The following is a 16,278-nucleotide window of genomic DNA, read 5'->3' on the forward strand; positions in this document are numbered from 1 at the left end:
AAATTTTCCAGTATTGTATTTTATATTTTATAGCATGGCAATTCAATATATTAAAATGCAAGATGTGCATATGTCTATTATGTGGTGTATGGTTTGGTCTTTGGACTGATTTGTATAGAATTGTCCTGTTGGATAAAGAATTTGAAGGCAAGTAAAAGTAGAGTTCCTGACAGGCTAATGTTGAGTGTAATTACTGCTTTCTACTTACTAATGCAAATTGAATTCAGGCACTGTGTATTTTGATTGACTAGATCAATAAATATTAGTCAAGGTGATTAATCATTGTTCAGCAGCTGCCAAACTAAACTCCTTAACACTAAAACACTCACATTTTGTCCAAAAGTGGCTTCACATGTCATGATATAACTACTGATGAAAAATTAAGACTCCCATTTTCTTAATAACCTTTAATAGAAGTGTATCTATAGAAAAATTAATTTGCATAAAACATACTTTCAGATGTTGCTGTTTTATACTGACAGATATCAGTGTTTTTTTTTTTTTTTTCTTTTCTCATGTTTAAATGGTCTTGTGATAAGAATAAGTTGCTAAGTGGGAAATTAAAACTAGTTGCTGTGGTGCACTATTGTGTTGTTTTTCCTCGCTCTGAAAGCTTAGTACATCGGATAAGTGCTGGGTGGTTCACCGGAAGGGCAACACAGCTGAAACCAGCAGCTTCCATGCTGAAAATGTCTGAATATACCATAAATTACACCTGTTTAAGCATTTCCCTTCAGCACAGATTTAGTTAATACCCTGATTATGAAACCACAGATATAAATAAGGCAGCTTGGTGGTACAGCAGGTATCCTGAGGCCTCACAGTACCTGTCCTATGGGTTCAGATGTGGATTTGCACTTGGCTCAGTGTTTTTGGGACCTTCAGGTTCACCCCACTCAGACCAAAGACATGGTTCCGTGACACTTCGAGTATTCGTGACTCTGAATTGCTCTTAGTGTGTGTAGGTGTGTTACACTGCTGTGTTGCGTGGCTGAATTGATCGTTGTAAGTGGCTTAGTGTAGTGTATTGTACGTTGTAAATCGTCCTGGAAAAGGGTGTACTCTAAATGCAAGATAATATTGTATAAGTAACCAGTAATCACTTTATGATAAATTTATATTGGGTAATTTAAATAGAGTGCAGTTTGGTGCCAGTGGATATATTGTGGAGCATACTGAAGCGTTTTGATGTTGGTAGTATTCTCAGGGAGTATAACAACAATTTGCATAATAAGACTTGGGCTTCTTTTAAACATATTATGAAGAGGAATCTTCTTATTCTCAGTTCGATTTTGCCTTCCTTTTCATTAGCCTCAGATGTCCCTGTTTCTATAAGTGCCACGTCAATCCTTCCTCCGTGTTAATTTATTCATCTTCATATTGTAGCAAAAGGCGCTAATCCTCTGTATTGTGCCGCTAATCCAATGAAAAATGAAAAGACAGCTATAATGAAAAAAGCCTTAAAAGAAACACTCAAAAATCATCTTTATTCTTATGGCTGTGAATCAAGTTTGAATGCAACTGACATTTACTGTGTACTTCTGCTGTGGGTAAAAAAAAATCCAGTGGAGCGAAAGAGTTTCACTTTATGAGTACTGTTACATTTGACTGTTCGGAAGGTTTTAAGTAAGAAAGCTGTTCTGTAATGGAGCAAGAGGGGTACGTATTTAATGAGTCATACAAAAAGTAGATAGTTGAATGCAAATGAGATGGTAAGAAATACTATATTTAATAGGAAAAATTAAATATTTTCCATGTTTTTTGCATTTTATTTAAGGTCTTTCATGGTCTCCTAGTATGTGAATTGAAGTATTTGTTTTCCAATTTATGTATTTTTTTTATGGAAAGAATGTTTTCTCTTTGCAAGAGAAAAGAGGATTCATTTGGTGTATCAGCTTACAGCAAGAAGATTATCCATTGTATTGGAAAAAAGTAATTTTCACATATGCAGGTGGAAGATCATATTTAAAGCTCCTGATTTGTAGTCAAAATGAGGATTTTCAGCAGTTTCCATGGCAACCGATATCACCTGATAGGTTATGACTTTTAAATTAAAAAGTTTCAGTGCATATTTTTTCAGGTTGTATACATGGAAGAATATGCATATTCATGTCTCCTGTGACCTCAGTATTTTATCTCTCTAGTAGAGAAGTCTTTTTTTTTTTTTTTGGCCAGTAGTATATGGAATGTGTGCAGTCCCATTACAGCTGGCAAATGCTGTTTGAGTTATTTCACACAACGGCACTCATAATCCAGCGAATAACAGTGGGTCCTTTTTTTTTCTTTCATGCTGGCTTACTTTCCAGATCTGCGGAGATTTAAAACTCGAACACAGAATTAATTTCCTTTGTCAGTGGGGAGAGAGGCTTGTGCATACCTAAACATGCTCTGCTTTGTCCTCATTGCTGCTGCGGAATTAGTAAATAAACAAAATGCGGGAATCTTTTTAGCTCCACCTTTCAGCATGTAATTATGCAAAGGTGTTCCTTCTTGTCATATGTGTCGGTGTTTTTGCAGACATCAGTCGTGACAGCATATGGGCTCATGCGGCAGCAGCTTGTTCCCTTCTGTGAACAGTTGTTAAATCTCTTATTTTTCCTACAGCTTCTCTATGATTGATTTGCTGCCTCTATCTTGGTAATGATATCAATTCGGTTAAACAACTGCACGCCAATGAACAAGGGAAATGATAAGGACAATATGGCAGGCGGCTGAACAGAAAGTGGTGTTTGCCTAATCATTTTCAGGTGTAAGCCATGACCCACCCGCTGCTGTCAGTGAGTACCTCATTTTTTCCGAGGATCTCAGTACCAGTCCCGGGGTTACTGGCTCTGATGGCTGTTCATCAATCTTTCCCTCCTCCATATCCAGAGAGTCCAGCTCATATTAAATATGTTCTGCAAGCAGTCGTACCCGATCATAGCCATGCTCATCACCTTAATTGCCGCCCCACTGGTAGGCACCCTGGCTTCACACCCGCAGAACTATAATCATATTTGGCAATGCAGTCGTAACAGGTTAGGGCTTTAATGAAGCTTATTGCTGTGAGGTGGCAGGTTGGGAGCCAACATTAGGACCATATAATGTCTGATATGTGCTTTTTAATAATGTCTGATATGTGCTTTATCTTTTCTTAATGTATGTTTGCATACTCTGAGCAAATAGCCTTTTTCTAGAAGTAAGTGGACCTGGGATCCTCGGGTCTTATGAGATCCTATGCGATTTGATACCTCACTAGTCAATTAGATATTCATTTAGACACAGTTTGTGGAAGGCATGTGTGGGTGCCACATATTGCTAGGGCCCTGGATTCAGCTTACCACAAAATATAGTTTAACCTTCATTGGGCGCGTGTTCAAATATGAAATTGGCATCTGGTATTTTTTTTCCTCCTCGGCACAGTGTGTGATGAAGTGGTTGTGAACAGTGGGTTATTCGCTCACTGTGGGTTTGTTCTAAGGGCAGTAACACTATAAATTAAAGCCAGGAAACATTTGCAAGGTTTAAAAACAGCTGCACCTGTTTCGGTTCAAATTTGTAAAATCAGCAAAGTCTTACTACTGCAATGTGAAGTAGTTCCTGAAGCATTTCAGTGACTAGAAAATGTATTTTGTAGTGGATTTTGTGTTTTCAGCATGGGAAATGAGTATGGATTACGAATCGTAGCTTTTAACTACTTTGGAGTTGTTTATACACTACTTTGAAGTTATTTTTCGCTATGATATTATACACTTGTGACTGTTGTACACTTGCTGCAGTCATTGCTTAATAGAATGTTTTCTTCCTTTTTCCCCATTTGGTATTTGGAAAGCTGTCCACCTTTCTTTTCTTCTGTGGGAGACCCTGTAAGATGAAGACAATATTTTCGACAAGTTTAGATTTAAGCCCACTCTCCATCCCGGTCATCGCCAAATGTTGAAGAAAAGGGACGTAACTAAGCAGGCCTTGGTTAGAATGGTTAGAAATGCAGCTTCTCACTGCTCCAGCCACGTGTGTTTTTTAAGTGAAACAACACACTTTTTCCTTCGACTTGAGTAATGCACACGTCTTTCAGCACTTGTCTGTTGCATTTTTAGAAAAGCCTTTTTTCATTTTAGCAGCTGCCAGTTAGCACTCGTCATAACATGAGAGTAACGGGGTTTGAGGTGGCTTGATTATTTCTGCCCTTTGGAGTCTCTATCAATGCAAATTGAAATTGTAAAGCAGGAGGGAGAAACAATCTAACCTCGCCAGCGGCTGTGGAATTAAATTAGCATGTAAAGTGAATTCACTCCTGCCACCCTCCATCTTTACATTTAGGGGGAAAATCACCACAGATCTTATCTGAAAGAGTACATTCGGTGTCTTGGGCTTTAAAAAGGGGCCACATCTCATGTGTAGTCAATCTGCAAGTAATTCACTCTTACTTTCATCCGCCCGTTTCTTTCCAGGGTTACAGATTTAGGAAACCTTAAAAGAAGATTGTATCTCTCCACCGTTCACAAGGAATTCTGTGCAACTCCTTTGCATGCCAGAATACCTCTCTCCAGTCTCAGGCGCAGCATTGTGAGTATAAACGAGAGAAAAAAAATAATTGTTTCTTACTTTATAAAGTGTAGATGCTCTGTAGAGAAGGTGTAAATGTTGTAAATTGTACACATCTTTTCTGCGTATTTAGAAAAAGAACACCCTTGTCTGCTGTGTTTAATAATTTGGTATCTGTTCTTGTATTGTTTGTTTGAGGAAATGAGCTGAGGTTAAGATGATTCTTTTTCCTCACGTGTTATCCATTAGTAAAGGGACATGTTGCTAATTGGAATGCAAATCATTGTGAAAACACCTCCAGTTACCATGTACACGAATCAATTGAGTCATGTGTTCTTGCCATTTGGCCACAGCTGAAATATAAGAAGGCTATGTGGGTAAAAACACAAGCCATTAAAAAAAATGTTTACGCATGTTGCTTTAACTACAAAGAGTATTTTTAATTCTCCATTCTCCAGACTTCATATTGTCTTGTTGTCTTTATTTTGTAAGTCATCTATGAAACTGAAATGACCATAATCTCTTTGGGACTTAAAATCATTCAAACCCCTTACGGCCAGAATTACCCTCCCTAACACAGTTTGAGTAACCCTTAATTTATTTTATAAGGCAGCTGGATCCTCATATTATTTTAAGCAGTCATGCACAGCGTAAAATCTTGGAATCAACAGCACTGGACAACTTAAATCCCCTGGGGTTACAGCAGTAACTTATAATTAAAATGATCTGTTGGCTCATGGCTTTAAATCTCATTAATTATAACTTAATTAGAGCTCCTTATGAGTGTAGTTTCAAGTTTTTAAAAACAATAAGTAGTTGTTGACCTGATGTTAGGTGGTTTTGGAAGTTGTAGCCAAACGTGCTGAATTTTGAATAGAAACCATTGAATATTATTTGCATAAAGTGATATTTTTGTTTGGTGTATGTTTAGCACTTCTGTATTTTAAACCGAATAAAAACTTTTTTAAAATAATTTTGTAATCACCAGTCGCTAGGTATTGTATTCATTTTGTCTAACTATGAAAATGTTGTTTCCTACCGCACAATAAATTGTTTCAGCTTTTTTACCTGACATTTCTTTCAAGCTTCAGAGATTCTTCTTATAGACAAGTGAACCATTGAACTTAGATTAGAGGCTTGTTAACTTTTAAATTTAAAGCTACTGTGTAAAATGCTGGCTAACCTCTTTGAAATCCTCCATGTTAATAACTCCTGTAAATCAATGGTTGCATTAAAGAGCATCATAAAAGCAGCATTGTAGAAAGGTCTCATTTTTTTCTGCTTGGATTTCAGTGGTGTAACATGTGCATCGACCTTGTGTCATTTACTGGCGAGGTATTCAAGGGTGCTGCCTTCCTTTCCTTGGATGGAATCGCCATTTCTGCCAGCTGCCGACTCAGAAGAATCTTCACAATGAAGCAGTCGCCCATGGAAGCCTTCAGGGAAGGTAGTATGAGTGTATATGAGCAAAACCATTCATGTTGCTATGAAACAACTACTGTTTAATTGGTTTGTTTAGAGTGGAATGAAGGCATGACAAGCCTTTTTTAGTGACAACATGGAGTGCTTTCAGGATGTCCTTAAAGGTGTCATGTTCGCAAGGAGGCGACGGACCCAAGTGCAGGTGCACCGTTTATTTTGCTGATGAACTGATAAAGGACAGGCAGAAAGAAATGTCAGACAACAGGCAGGGCTCACCACTGAGCTAACGTCGTAGCAGGAGAGAGAATCCAAAGCCGTAGTACAGAAAACGAAGCCAAAGATCAGGACACGGGGAAATCATAGAGAAGAAGGAACAGGGAACAGTAACACAGGAGAGATTGCGGGAGAACACATGCGTGGATGTGCAGTTTGCTCAACGAGGTGCCGCGATATAGGCAGTCTGATGCTGTCCTTTTATGATACATCGCTGTGATCCGCCACAGGTGTGTTGTGAGGACGTGGGTGTGATAGTCCCCCCCCGCCCCGTGTAAACAGCACCGGCCGCTCTACAGACCCTGGGGGGACATACCCAGGGTCTGGGTGCCAGCCGATCTGAGTGGTCCCTGTGGAAATCAGAGACAAGGACAGGATCCAATACATCACACTCTGGCACCCAGCATTGCTCCTCTGGACCATATCCCTCCCAGTCAACCAGATATTGCAATTCCCCCCTGCCTGCAGTGGGAGTCAAGGAGTTCCTGGACCACATATGCAGGCCCCCCATCCACTTGAACCGGCAGGGATGGAGCGGCATCCACGGGCTGTTGGTGTAGGAAAATGGCACAGGGCTTCAAGAGGGACACATGGAAGGTTGGGTTTACCCACAACTGGGGGGCCAACTGGAGCCTGTAAAAAACTGGAGTAGCGCGGTGGAGGACCTTGATATACTGAGCCCTGCGGCAGGCAACTTCAGCCGGAGATCTTTAGTGGACAGCCATACTCTCTCTGACCTGGCACAAAGAAGAGCAGACACTGGTGTCGGTCTGCTTGTTACTTCTACCTAAGGGTGCAGCGTTGGACGTGGTCTCGGACTGCCCGGCATGTCTCCGCACTTTCCTTATACCAGGTGTCCACTGCCAGTACATCGCTCGGGCTGGGATACCAGGGGAACAATGGTGGTTGGTACCCCAAACAGGCATATTCGGCCCAGGGTAAGTACCGAGTCCACTGATGTTTATAGCTGCAATAACGATGCAGGAAACGACTGATGTCTTGTTTTAATCTCTGTACCTGCCCGTTGGCCTGAGGGTGATAGCCCAATGTAAGACTCACCGAGATAGCCAGCTTTCACCAAAAAGCTTTCCATACCTGGGAAGTGAACTGGGGTCCTTTATCCAATGCGATGTCCTCTGGGAGGCCATAGAGACAAAACACGTGGTCAAATAGAAGTTCCACAGTCTCCAATGCTGTGGGAAGTTTGGGGAGAGAGACAAGACGGCATGCTTTGGAAAACTTCTTGAGTACTGTGGTCTTACTGTCCGATGGGGGAAGAGCCACGAGGAAGTCTAGCTACATGGGACCATGGATGAGTCAGTACAGGCAAGGGTTTGAGGAGTCCTGCCGGTTTCTGGGTCAGGGTCTTTGCTTGTGCACAGGTGACACGGACACTGACGTACTCCCAAACGTCTTCTCGGATGGAGGGCCACCAAAATTGCTTCTGGAGAAGGGAGAGTGTCTGACTGAGGCCTGGCTGTTGGGGAGTCGTGGGCCTGACTCAGGAGCGTCAGCCGCATGCTTGTTAGTGCATACTGCTTCCCAATCGGTCTCTTGGGGGGTCCAGGTTCCATCTCTTGTGCCCTCTGCAGGTTTTGGAGAAAATGCCATTGCACAGAAGCAACCACACAGTACCTGGGTAGGATGAGTTTCGGGGTTTTTGAGGGCAAGGAGCCCCTGTGGACCCGGGACAGCGCGTCAGCCTTGATGTTTTTACTGCCTGGTCTATATGTCATCCTGAAGTGGAATCTGGGGAAGAAAAGAGCCCATTGGGCCCATCCCTTCTGTCATGTTTGCAAGGAGGCGACAGATCCAAGTGCGGGTACACCGTTTATTTTGCTGATGAACCGATAAGGGACAGGCAGAAAGAAACATCAAACAGGCAGGGGTCACCAATGAGCTAACATCGAAGCAGGAGGGAGAATCTGAAGCCGTAGTACACCAAACAAAGCCTAAGTTCAGGACACCGGGAAATCGTCAACAGGAACACAAGAGAGATCACGGGAGACCACAGGCATGGATGTGCGGTTTGCTCAACAAGGTTCCTCAATCTGGGCAAGTCTAGCGCTGTCCTTTTATGCTCCGTCTCCCTGATCCACCACAGGTACGTCTGCTTGTTCTGAGGACATGGGCGTGACAAAAGGATGGTCTACTTACTCTTTAAATTTAGTTGTGTTAACCGTCGGTATTTGCACACATTATGGTTCATTATAAAGTAATTCAAAATATATATTACTTTTCTTATTTCCTTCAGATTCTCACATTTGTGGTAATAATTTGGTGGACGTGATTCCAAGGAGTTTTCAGTTTCCATCAGATGTGCAGCATGTCACACAACTAGTGAACATGGAGTTTCTGAGGCTGGTGGAGATCAAGTCCTTTAGTCCCTCATCTTCAGATTGTGGTGAGTAAAAAGTACAACTGGCATCTCTAAAGTACCAATTGACTTTCTGTTTTTCAATTGTTGTTCAAGACAAATTTAATGTGTGTTCTGGTCCAGCTACTGCACTCACCTATTTTTTTTCTTTTCTTTTTTCTTTAAGAGTCTTGTAGAGTTTTGTGGGTATTAAGTCATTACTTACAAGTCTTGGCCTTCACCTACCCTGCGTCCAATAGAAGCAGCTGTCTTGCGGAACCATTCGTCAAACGTGCCAATATCGATTGTGATGTCTAGGCACTCTAGTGCTGTCTCCTTAATTTACCATTTTCTTTATTTGTGGGAGGGGATGGAGGGATCACTGGAGGCATGAGTTATCCCTTCTCTGAGCGCCTGACCGTAACTTATTTTTCCACTTGAGTTAGACAACAGCATGTTTTTTTCCACATGAGGGATCAGCTAAATAGCTGCATAGGATCACTGACCTCCATGTGGAGGGATTGAGTTTTCAGGATCAACTGTCAGATCCAGTAAATCATGAGCAGTACATTGAGGGGAAAATGCAGAAATGATTGTGCTACTTCATTTTTATGGATGTCATGCCATACTATGCATTATTCCTGGAGGATAAGTCAATGAGAAATTGCAGTCACTCTTTATTATGCTAATTGCACTTTACCCTCGCCTGTAATTAGCAGTTCACAAGGTGGAGGTCAGGATTCATTCAGCGAGTTTACTGCTCTGGCAAAGGATTGGAGAATCATGATGTGTTTTCTCAAAAGTAAAAGTATTGTTATTGGGTTCCTTTCATTTTCATTTTGTTTTTCCTTTTAAATAGGTAAATTTGTGGTGTCTAACATCAAGGAATATGGCATTTCATTTTCTTAACAAATTTGTGATAAGTCATGACATTTATTCAAGTTTTGTTTAAAATCTTAAAGGTCTCATTTCTATCAAATGAATATAAAATATTTGTGTTTTGTCAAAAACCATGTTTAACTGACTTTATATTGGGACTTTTAGCTTTAATTTAACGTTAAAGTAATTGTTATTGTCAATGCCCTTGTCATTCCCACAATATGATTAGGACATGAATAGGAACGAAATAGTGTAATGCAGTTGCAGAATAAAAATACCCAGCACACAAGAACACCAAAAACAGAATTCCTCCATTGGCGATTTATCTGGACTTTTTAGACACCAACAAGTATCCATCTCGAACTGGGTTGTTGGCTATTTTAGTGACATTATTTACTGATTTATCACCCTAGCTGAAACGAATGAACCTGCTTCTAGCACTTGTCCTCTGTAAGCAACTTTTCTGCAAATGAAATCTTTTTTTCTAAGGATTTAAAATTAAATATATTTTCTGAAAATATAGTTTATTAACTGGCAAACTGACATACAGAAATGAAGAAAAGCTTATCTGTGGAAGTGGATTGCCAACAGTGCTCTCTGGCCCCAATATTCCTGCAGCAACTGCATGCTCATTTTGTGTGTTGGCAAAAAACCGCACTCTATATACTGTATTGGAAACATACTCTGAAACTGCCCTACATTGGTGGTATACTATTTCCCAGCACAACTTTGAATGATTCATTAGACATGGACAGTAGGTAATGTCAGCTAACTTTTTCAGGTTTGAGTAGTTTATATTATGCTACTTTTCAGCTGTGTTTTCTAAACCTCTAAAGCCATGTAATGTTGTTTTCTGTGATAATGTTTATCAATCGGCAAGTGAACCGCTCAGTCAAATAAATTTGTTTCAGGTCCTGTATTTTTACAAACAAGTTCCTTTTTTTTCGCTTTATGTCAATATGGTGCATACTTTCTCATTGCACCAGGGTGAAGAAAACAAAACTATATCTCTATACTTAGGTGATAATGACAAGTTACTTTGTCATGTGCACAAGCAGAAAATGATCATGAGTCTTCGTCTCAGGTTTGTCACTGAGCCTTGGCTCTTGTGGACGAGTGTTGTCACTGGACTCAGGAGCCGCTCGGGCACGGTGAACTGGTGGAGATGGGTTTGGATGCAGAATTCCACTTGTGTCCTTCCTCTAGATATTGTCTCAAGCAGGCATCTGGGTTTCCAGTGTGATCTGTGAGTTTGGAACCACGTGGCCTTAAACAGGATGCAGCAGAAAGCATGAAGAGTGTTCTCTTAAGCTCTTTATTTAAAGCTCATATTTAAAATTAGTCTGGTTAAAATAGCAACAGAGATGGCAAGTGCAATAGAGTAACCCTGATGCACTGAGTGCAAAAGTACAATGGCACAGTCATAAAGCAAAGTCAAATGTAATTGTAAAATAACAATAACTGTCTAGAATTAAAAGATAGAATATGTTTGACTTCTGAACTTAGTCTAGATTAGTCCATTTAAATAAGAGCCCTAGATTAAACATCTTAACTCTCTGCTCTGTTGTTTGCAGCTCTTACTATGAAAAGCAGTAGCTTCCTACATGGAGGAATGTGTGGAAGATCAGATATGTTAGTTGCAAGTCTACTTACGGTCTTAATATGAATGAGTACTGTTTTATATTCAGTTCTACATTTGACAGAAATCGAATGTAAGGAGTCATATAAAGGACTGATATGTTCTGATTTGTTTACAGTTTCATTTTGTACCACGTAATAAACACTATGGAAGCACTGATATGCAAAAAAAGCATTATAGAAGTTTAATTTTGAAGTTATTAAAGTGTGGATCAGATTTTAATCATGCAGGGACAATGTCTTTGACTTTTGGTATATTCTGCAGGTGAAAGCACATCAGATATATTTCATGAGCATCTAAGGTTATATAATGCTCATGTAGTGTGGTATATTACTTATTGGCAGCAGCACTAGAGTCATTTTGATTTCACTTGTTGTCAGAAAATATAAGCAACTTGGGATCTGCAAGCAGAAATTCAGTTTTATAAGTAAATTCAGTTTTACCTTCAGCTGCTTTTTTTGTGAAAATCCTTCATCTTAGGTTGTTGAGGTGTTAAACTTGGTCTGGCAGATTGAGAGATGTGTTGTCATCATAAAGGATTGGTGCTATTTAATAGTCTTTGGTAATAATACTCTTTAGCGAGAACTGCACATGAAAAGAAGTAATCTGACCATTGCCTCCTGGTTGGATATATGTCACTTAAGTGTAACTTGTTACTGTATTATTACTACTTTCCACAGGCACACATGCAGTAAACTAACAGTAAATTTACGTTTTAGCCATCTTTAGCAGACTATTAAGTATCTTAAATTATTTATTTTTTGTAAGTACATCTCTGCTTATCATAGCCTATCATATGTGCAAGGCTTTCAAACCACACAGCCGTATAATGCGGTATCTGTCCTCTACTGCAGCATTCTATTTGTCAGGGCTGATCATTAATACAGCAAGATGCATGGTCTGTTGAAAAGTTTTAAATTCAAGTTGTATATGCACATAAGAGCAAATGGAGTTGCACCTTATAACTTGGGGAATTTACATACTTGCCCTAGCCCATGCAAGTTAACAACACATTTTTATTAACCCATTGGTCCTCAACAAAGCATACAGTAAGAAGCATAATTATCACTATTAAATGATTTATGTACAAAGTAGCTTCACACCAGACATTATTCTGACCAAAAACTGAGAACACAGAGTATACTGTATAGCATATATTGTGTACAAACAAGGTTGAAAAGACTATATAATAGCTGTTATAACCTTACTCTCCTTTCTCTACTGTGCTGCTTCATTCCCCTGTGAAATTTTTAATCAATTGTAGCCTTATCTGATTTTTTTTAACAGTATTTAACATGTGAATAAATCAGCAGATTATGTTACATTAAGATTTTATATACTGTGACATAGTGATTGGATTTACATATACATCTATTCATTTAGCAGATGCTTTTCTCCAAAGTGACTTACAAAGGATACTTTGTAGTAATAGCTCACACCTTTTTCATCTAAGGTGACTTACAGTGCTAGATACACTACAGTACACTGCTAACTGTCAATCACTCATCTATACACCAGAGCGATGTAACGCTGCAGCACGTGTTACGGGCAATTTAGCGTCAACAATTCACTTGAGCACATGTCTTTGGACTATAGGAGGAAACCGGAGCTTCAGGAGGAAACCTGCATGAACACAAGGAGAACATGCAAATTCTGAACAGGGATCCAGCCCACGACTTGCAAACAATTTTAGTTATGAACAGACTTCTGGCCCCACAACTTGAGGTTCAGGTCTGTTTAGTCCATGACTTATTGAATACACATATTTTTGCCAAGCCAGCCTTCTTATGGTAGGTGTTCTAATCTTCAGTACTTTGTCACACTTTCTACTAAATCAAAGTTCAGTCCCCTGACTTTTTATATACAGTAAATGTTCTCCTAGAGATACTCAGAGTGTATACATAACACAGCATAGAAACCAATGAAAACTGCAAAAAAAAAAAAAACATACTCAAATCTCAAAAATGCATTTAAATTTGGAAGAGTTTTCTTGCTAGCTCGAGAAAATATTTTTTGTTTAAAAGATTTAAATGAGACTAATGTAATTATCTTATTTACAGCAATCAAATATGTTTATTAAAAATGGTGGCTTTTAAATTGGTCAGAACTTTTAGGTGTGTTTTGGGTTTTTTTTTTTTTTTTTTTTTTTTTTGAAAACACTTCAAAGCCTAAAGGAGATGACACTAATAGGTTGCGCTTGAATTTGTCGTTTCAGAGGACTTACACTTTCCACTAAAAGCTCTCTCCATGTTCTGATGGAATGATATTGCTTTGAAATCCAAGTGCCCTTGGATCAGAAACCTGTACCTGGAGACTGCAATTATCTTTTCTTATGACAAAAATAAATGCTCCAGTAACTCATTATAATTCCTGTTTCCACTTCAATAGCACTTTTTTTATCTCTGCATATTTATTCATTGTGACAGCTGTCGAGTTCATGTTGATTTATCCAGTCATGCCAATAGAAATAAATTGCAATCACAGTGAGGGGATTTTCATGTAAATGAGCTCTTATAATTGGTCCCCATGTTATTAGCATAACAAGCCTAATAATGATTAAAGAGGATTGATATTAAACCTGGCCCTGAATGTAATAATATAAAGAGACTTTCATAAATTGCTGTTATTGCAGTACCTTAACTTATTGCATATTTTATTTATTATTTAAAATGCAAGGAACAGCATCGCCAATTAAATTATAAATCGCAAGTTCACTCAGGGTGAGTTCCTCCTTCGGTGTTTCCTAATTTCCGTTGTCATCTGCCAGGTATGGTTTATTGGTGTATTTCAGCCAATCTATGACATTACACCCATGTGATTTTATAATTGCTTTATCTTCTATCCCATGTCAATTAATTCATGTTACAGATGTTTTCCTCTACATGATGTTAGTGTATATTGAGATTTTAAAATGTTATTTTAATTATTTAAAATAATTATGTGTGCATTAAATTTATGTGACATGTCCCTAATAGACTCTCGTTCCACAATCCTTTAAAGGTGGATTATACAGCATTACTGCTGGCCTCAGGAATGCTCTCAAAGGGCTGCTATAACTCGTCTTAAACTCCTGACCATGGCTTTCCAAAGATGACTGGTTGACAGATTAACAGGCATCAAACGCAAGGCACAAGTTTTATAGATGCTGGGTTCCATTATTTTACTTATTTATTTCACCTAATGTTTCCGTTATCACCAGGCATGTCAGTCCTGGAGGACATTGAGTATACAGATTTTCTTTTAAACCTTTCCAAATTAGCATTTATTTTTTACTATTTCTAACAGTATCCCCCCCCCCCCCCCCCCCCCAAGATCAAAAGTTAAGACTGGCCAGAGGATTTCTGCTTTCTGATTAACTATCACTAAAAAAATCAGTTAATTTTTTTCAGCGTTTTTTTTTTTTTTTTTCCTTCCGTGAATTGGTCCAGAATGTGGAAATTACAGCTTGAGAAAATTGTGCACTTGCGTATTTGCTTCTTTTATTAATGCATGTTTCTTTTTATGATTTTTTTTTTTTTTTTAAATATAAATTAAGTTCACTTCAGTGAAGAAAATCTTTGTGCCATTTGTGGTGTAGAATTGCATTCATTGAGTAGAAAATTGTTCCTCTGCTCACATGGTGTGCAATTATTAAATCTGCCTTAGTCTTAAAACACAACTGACAAACTAGATATGTAATTTGTAGGAGTGACTGAAGGATTGATTACTTTAAACTTAAATTAAACCTTTAATCTCTATCCAAGGGTAATGTATGCTCAGATAATTTTTAGATTCAGATTTCTTCTGTTGACAGGGTGTCAGACACATGCAAGCTGACTTGCTGATTTTAATTTGAAAGAGTATGAAGAAAATTTGTATTCAAGTAGTTTTCTGTAGATGGGAGTGTCCAACAGTCTCTCACAATATCAATGTGTATAACAGAGCAATCGCACAGTGCAAGGACAAGCAGCACACGTGGAGCCAAGAGGCAGGACGTGATGCATATTGCCTTTGGGTCCAAGGTGCAGGGACCTCCACCGCCCACAGGAAGGAAAAACAGCACGTCCAGCGTCTCGGAGGTGAGAATCGGCTCATGGTAAAGCAGAATCAACCAGCCCTGATGAACAGAGAGCTTTATTTTGTCCAGATCATCGCCTGCTTAATACTCCTAACATATGCTCATTAATGGCTAATTAGTGCTACCAGTTCAACTACATGAATTGGTTGACAGTCCAGTGTAAAACAATAAGCTATATTCTTCTCTGGGAATAGCAAGGCCTCTCCACTCTCAGACACTGACCCCCAGTCACAAGCCTTTGCAACTTGTATGGCATTAAAGAATACAATTCAAAAGGGTGCAGTAGATGACATTGGTGTCTCGCCACGCGTGGTCTGTGGAAGTAGGTGTGGCTTTGATTCCTGCTCATCCTGTGAAGAGTTTGCTTGTTCTCACAGTGTTCGCATGGGCCTCCTCTGTATGCTTCGTTTTCTTCCCACAGTCCCGTTTTTCAGGTGAATTGATAACACTGATTTTCCCGAGTGTTTCTTATAAGATGAGACTATATACTCAAAAATGACAAATGACAAAGAGATGCAGAGAATAGACACTGCTGTGACGAAAGGCCATGGATCAGAGGTCAAGCTCATTTAAACATCTGTAATGTACTGTGTCTTTCTCATTTGATCATAATTGTCATCGTTATTCGCCAATGTTGTCTGAGGTCAAAATATTCCAATTGTGAAAAGCAGTAGTTATTCAAGTCCCTGTATGACAAATAAGATTTGAGATTAGAATATAGCTAGTATAGTTGTCTTCACTAACGCAACAAAACGTATGTTTATAGTACAAGATGATGCAGTAATGTACAGCTCGTTATTTATTTACTTGTTTACTTATTTACTTGTCATGTCACTTTGTGAGTTTTGCAAATGAGTGAATGCACATCTTTGTGGAGCATTGATTTCTGAAGTTTATATAAAACACTAACCAGACCCATTCTATACACTTTGTACCATTGTAAACTGTATATATTTACTGCTTGCAAAAAAATTAAAACATGTGCTTGGAGGTACTTGTCCTCACACCTGTACAGTATTGAGCTACCCATCAAAGCATAATTGTTTTTAGGGCATGAATCCCATGCGATTTCAATTTAGAAAGTACTTTTTGTGGAAGAAAATGACAAACTGGCATTCTAAAGGAAAA

The 16,278-nt window shown here is 39.0% G+C and overlaps 1 protein-coding gene across 1 annotated transcript in view; it reads left to right on the plus strand.

Moving 5' to 3' along the window:
• Positions 1-16,278, plus strand: part of cfap20dc (CFAP20 domain containing) — a 46,389-nt gene that overhangs the window by 5,349 nt on the left and 24,762 nt on the right. Inside the window, exons 5-8 of the mRNA XM_018760815.2 lie at positions 4,431-4,545; positions 5,818-5,971; positions 8,474-8,623; positions 15,015-15,151. Of these exons, the coding sequence (XP_018616331.2) occupies positions 4,431-4,545; positions 5,818-5,971; positions 8,474-8,623; positions 15,015-15,151 (556 nt within the window). The remainder of the gene's footprint in view (positions 1-4,430; positions 4,546-5,817; positions 5,972-8,473; positions 8,624-15,014; positions 15,152-16,278) is intronic.

The sequence above is a fragment of the Scleropages formosus genome, chromosome 2 (assembly GCF_900964775.1).
Source record: "Scleropages formosus chromosome 2, fSclFor1.1, whole genome shotgun sequence".
Taxonomy (NCBI): Eukaryota; Metazoa; Chordata; class Actinopteri; order Osteoglossiformes; family Osteoglossidae; genus Scleropages; species Scleropages formosus.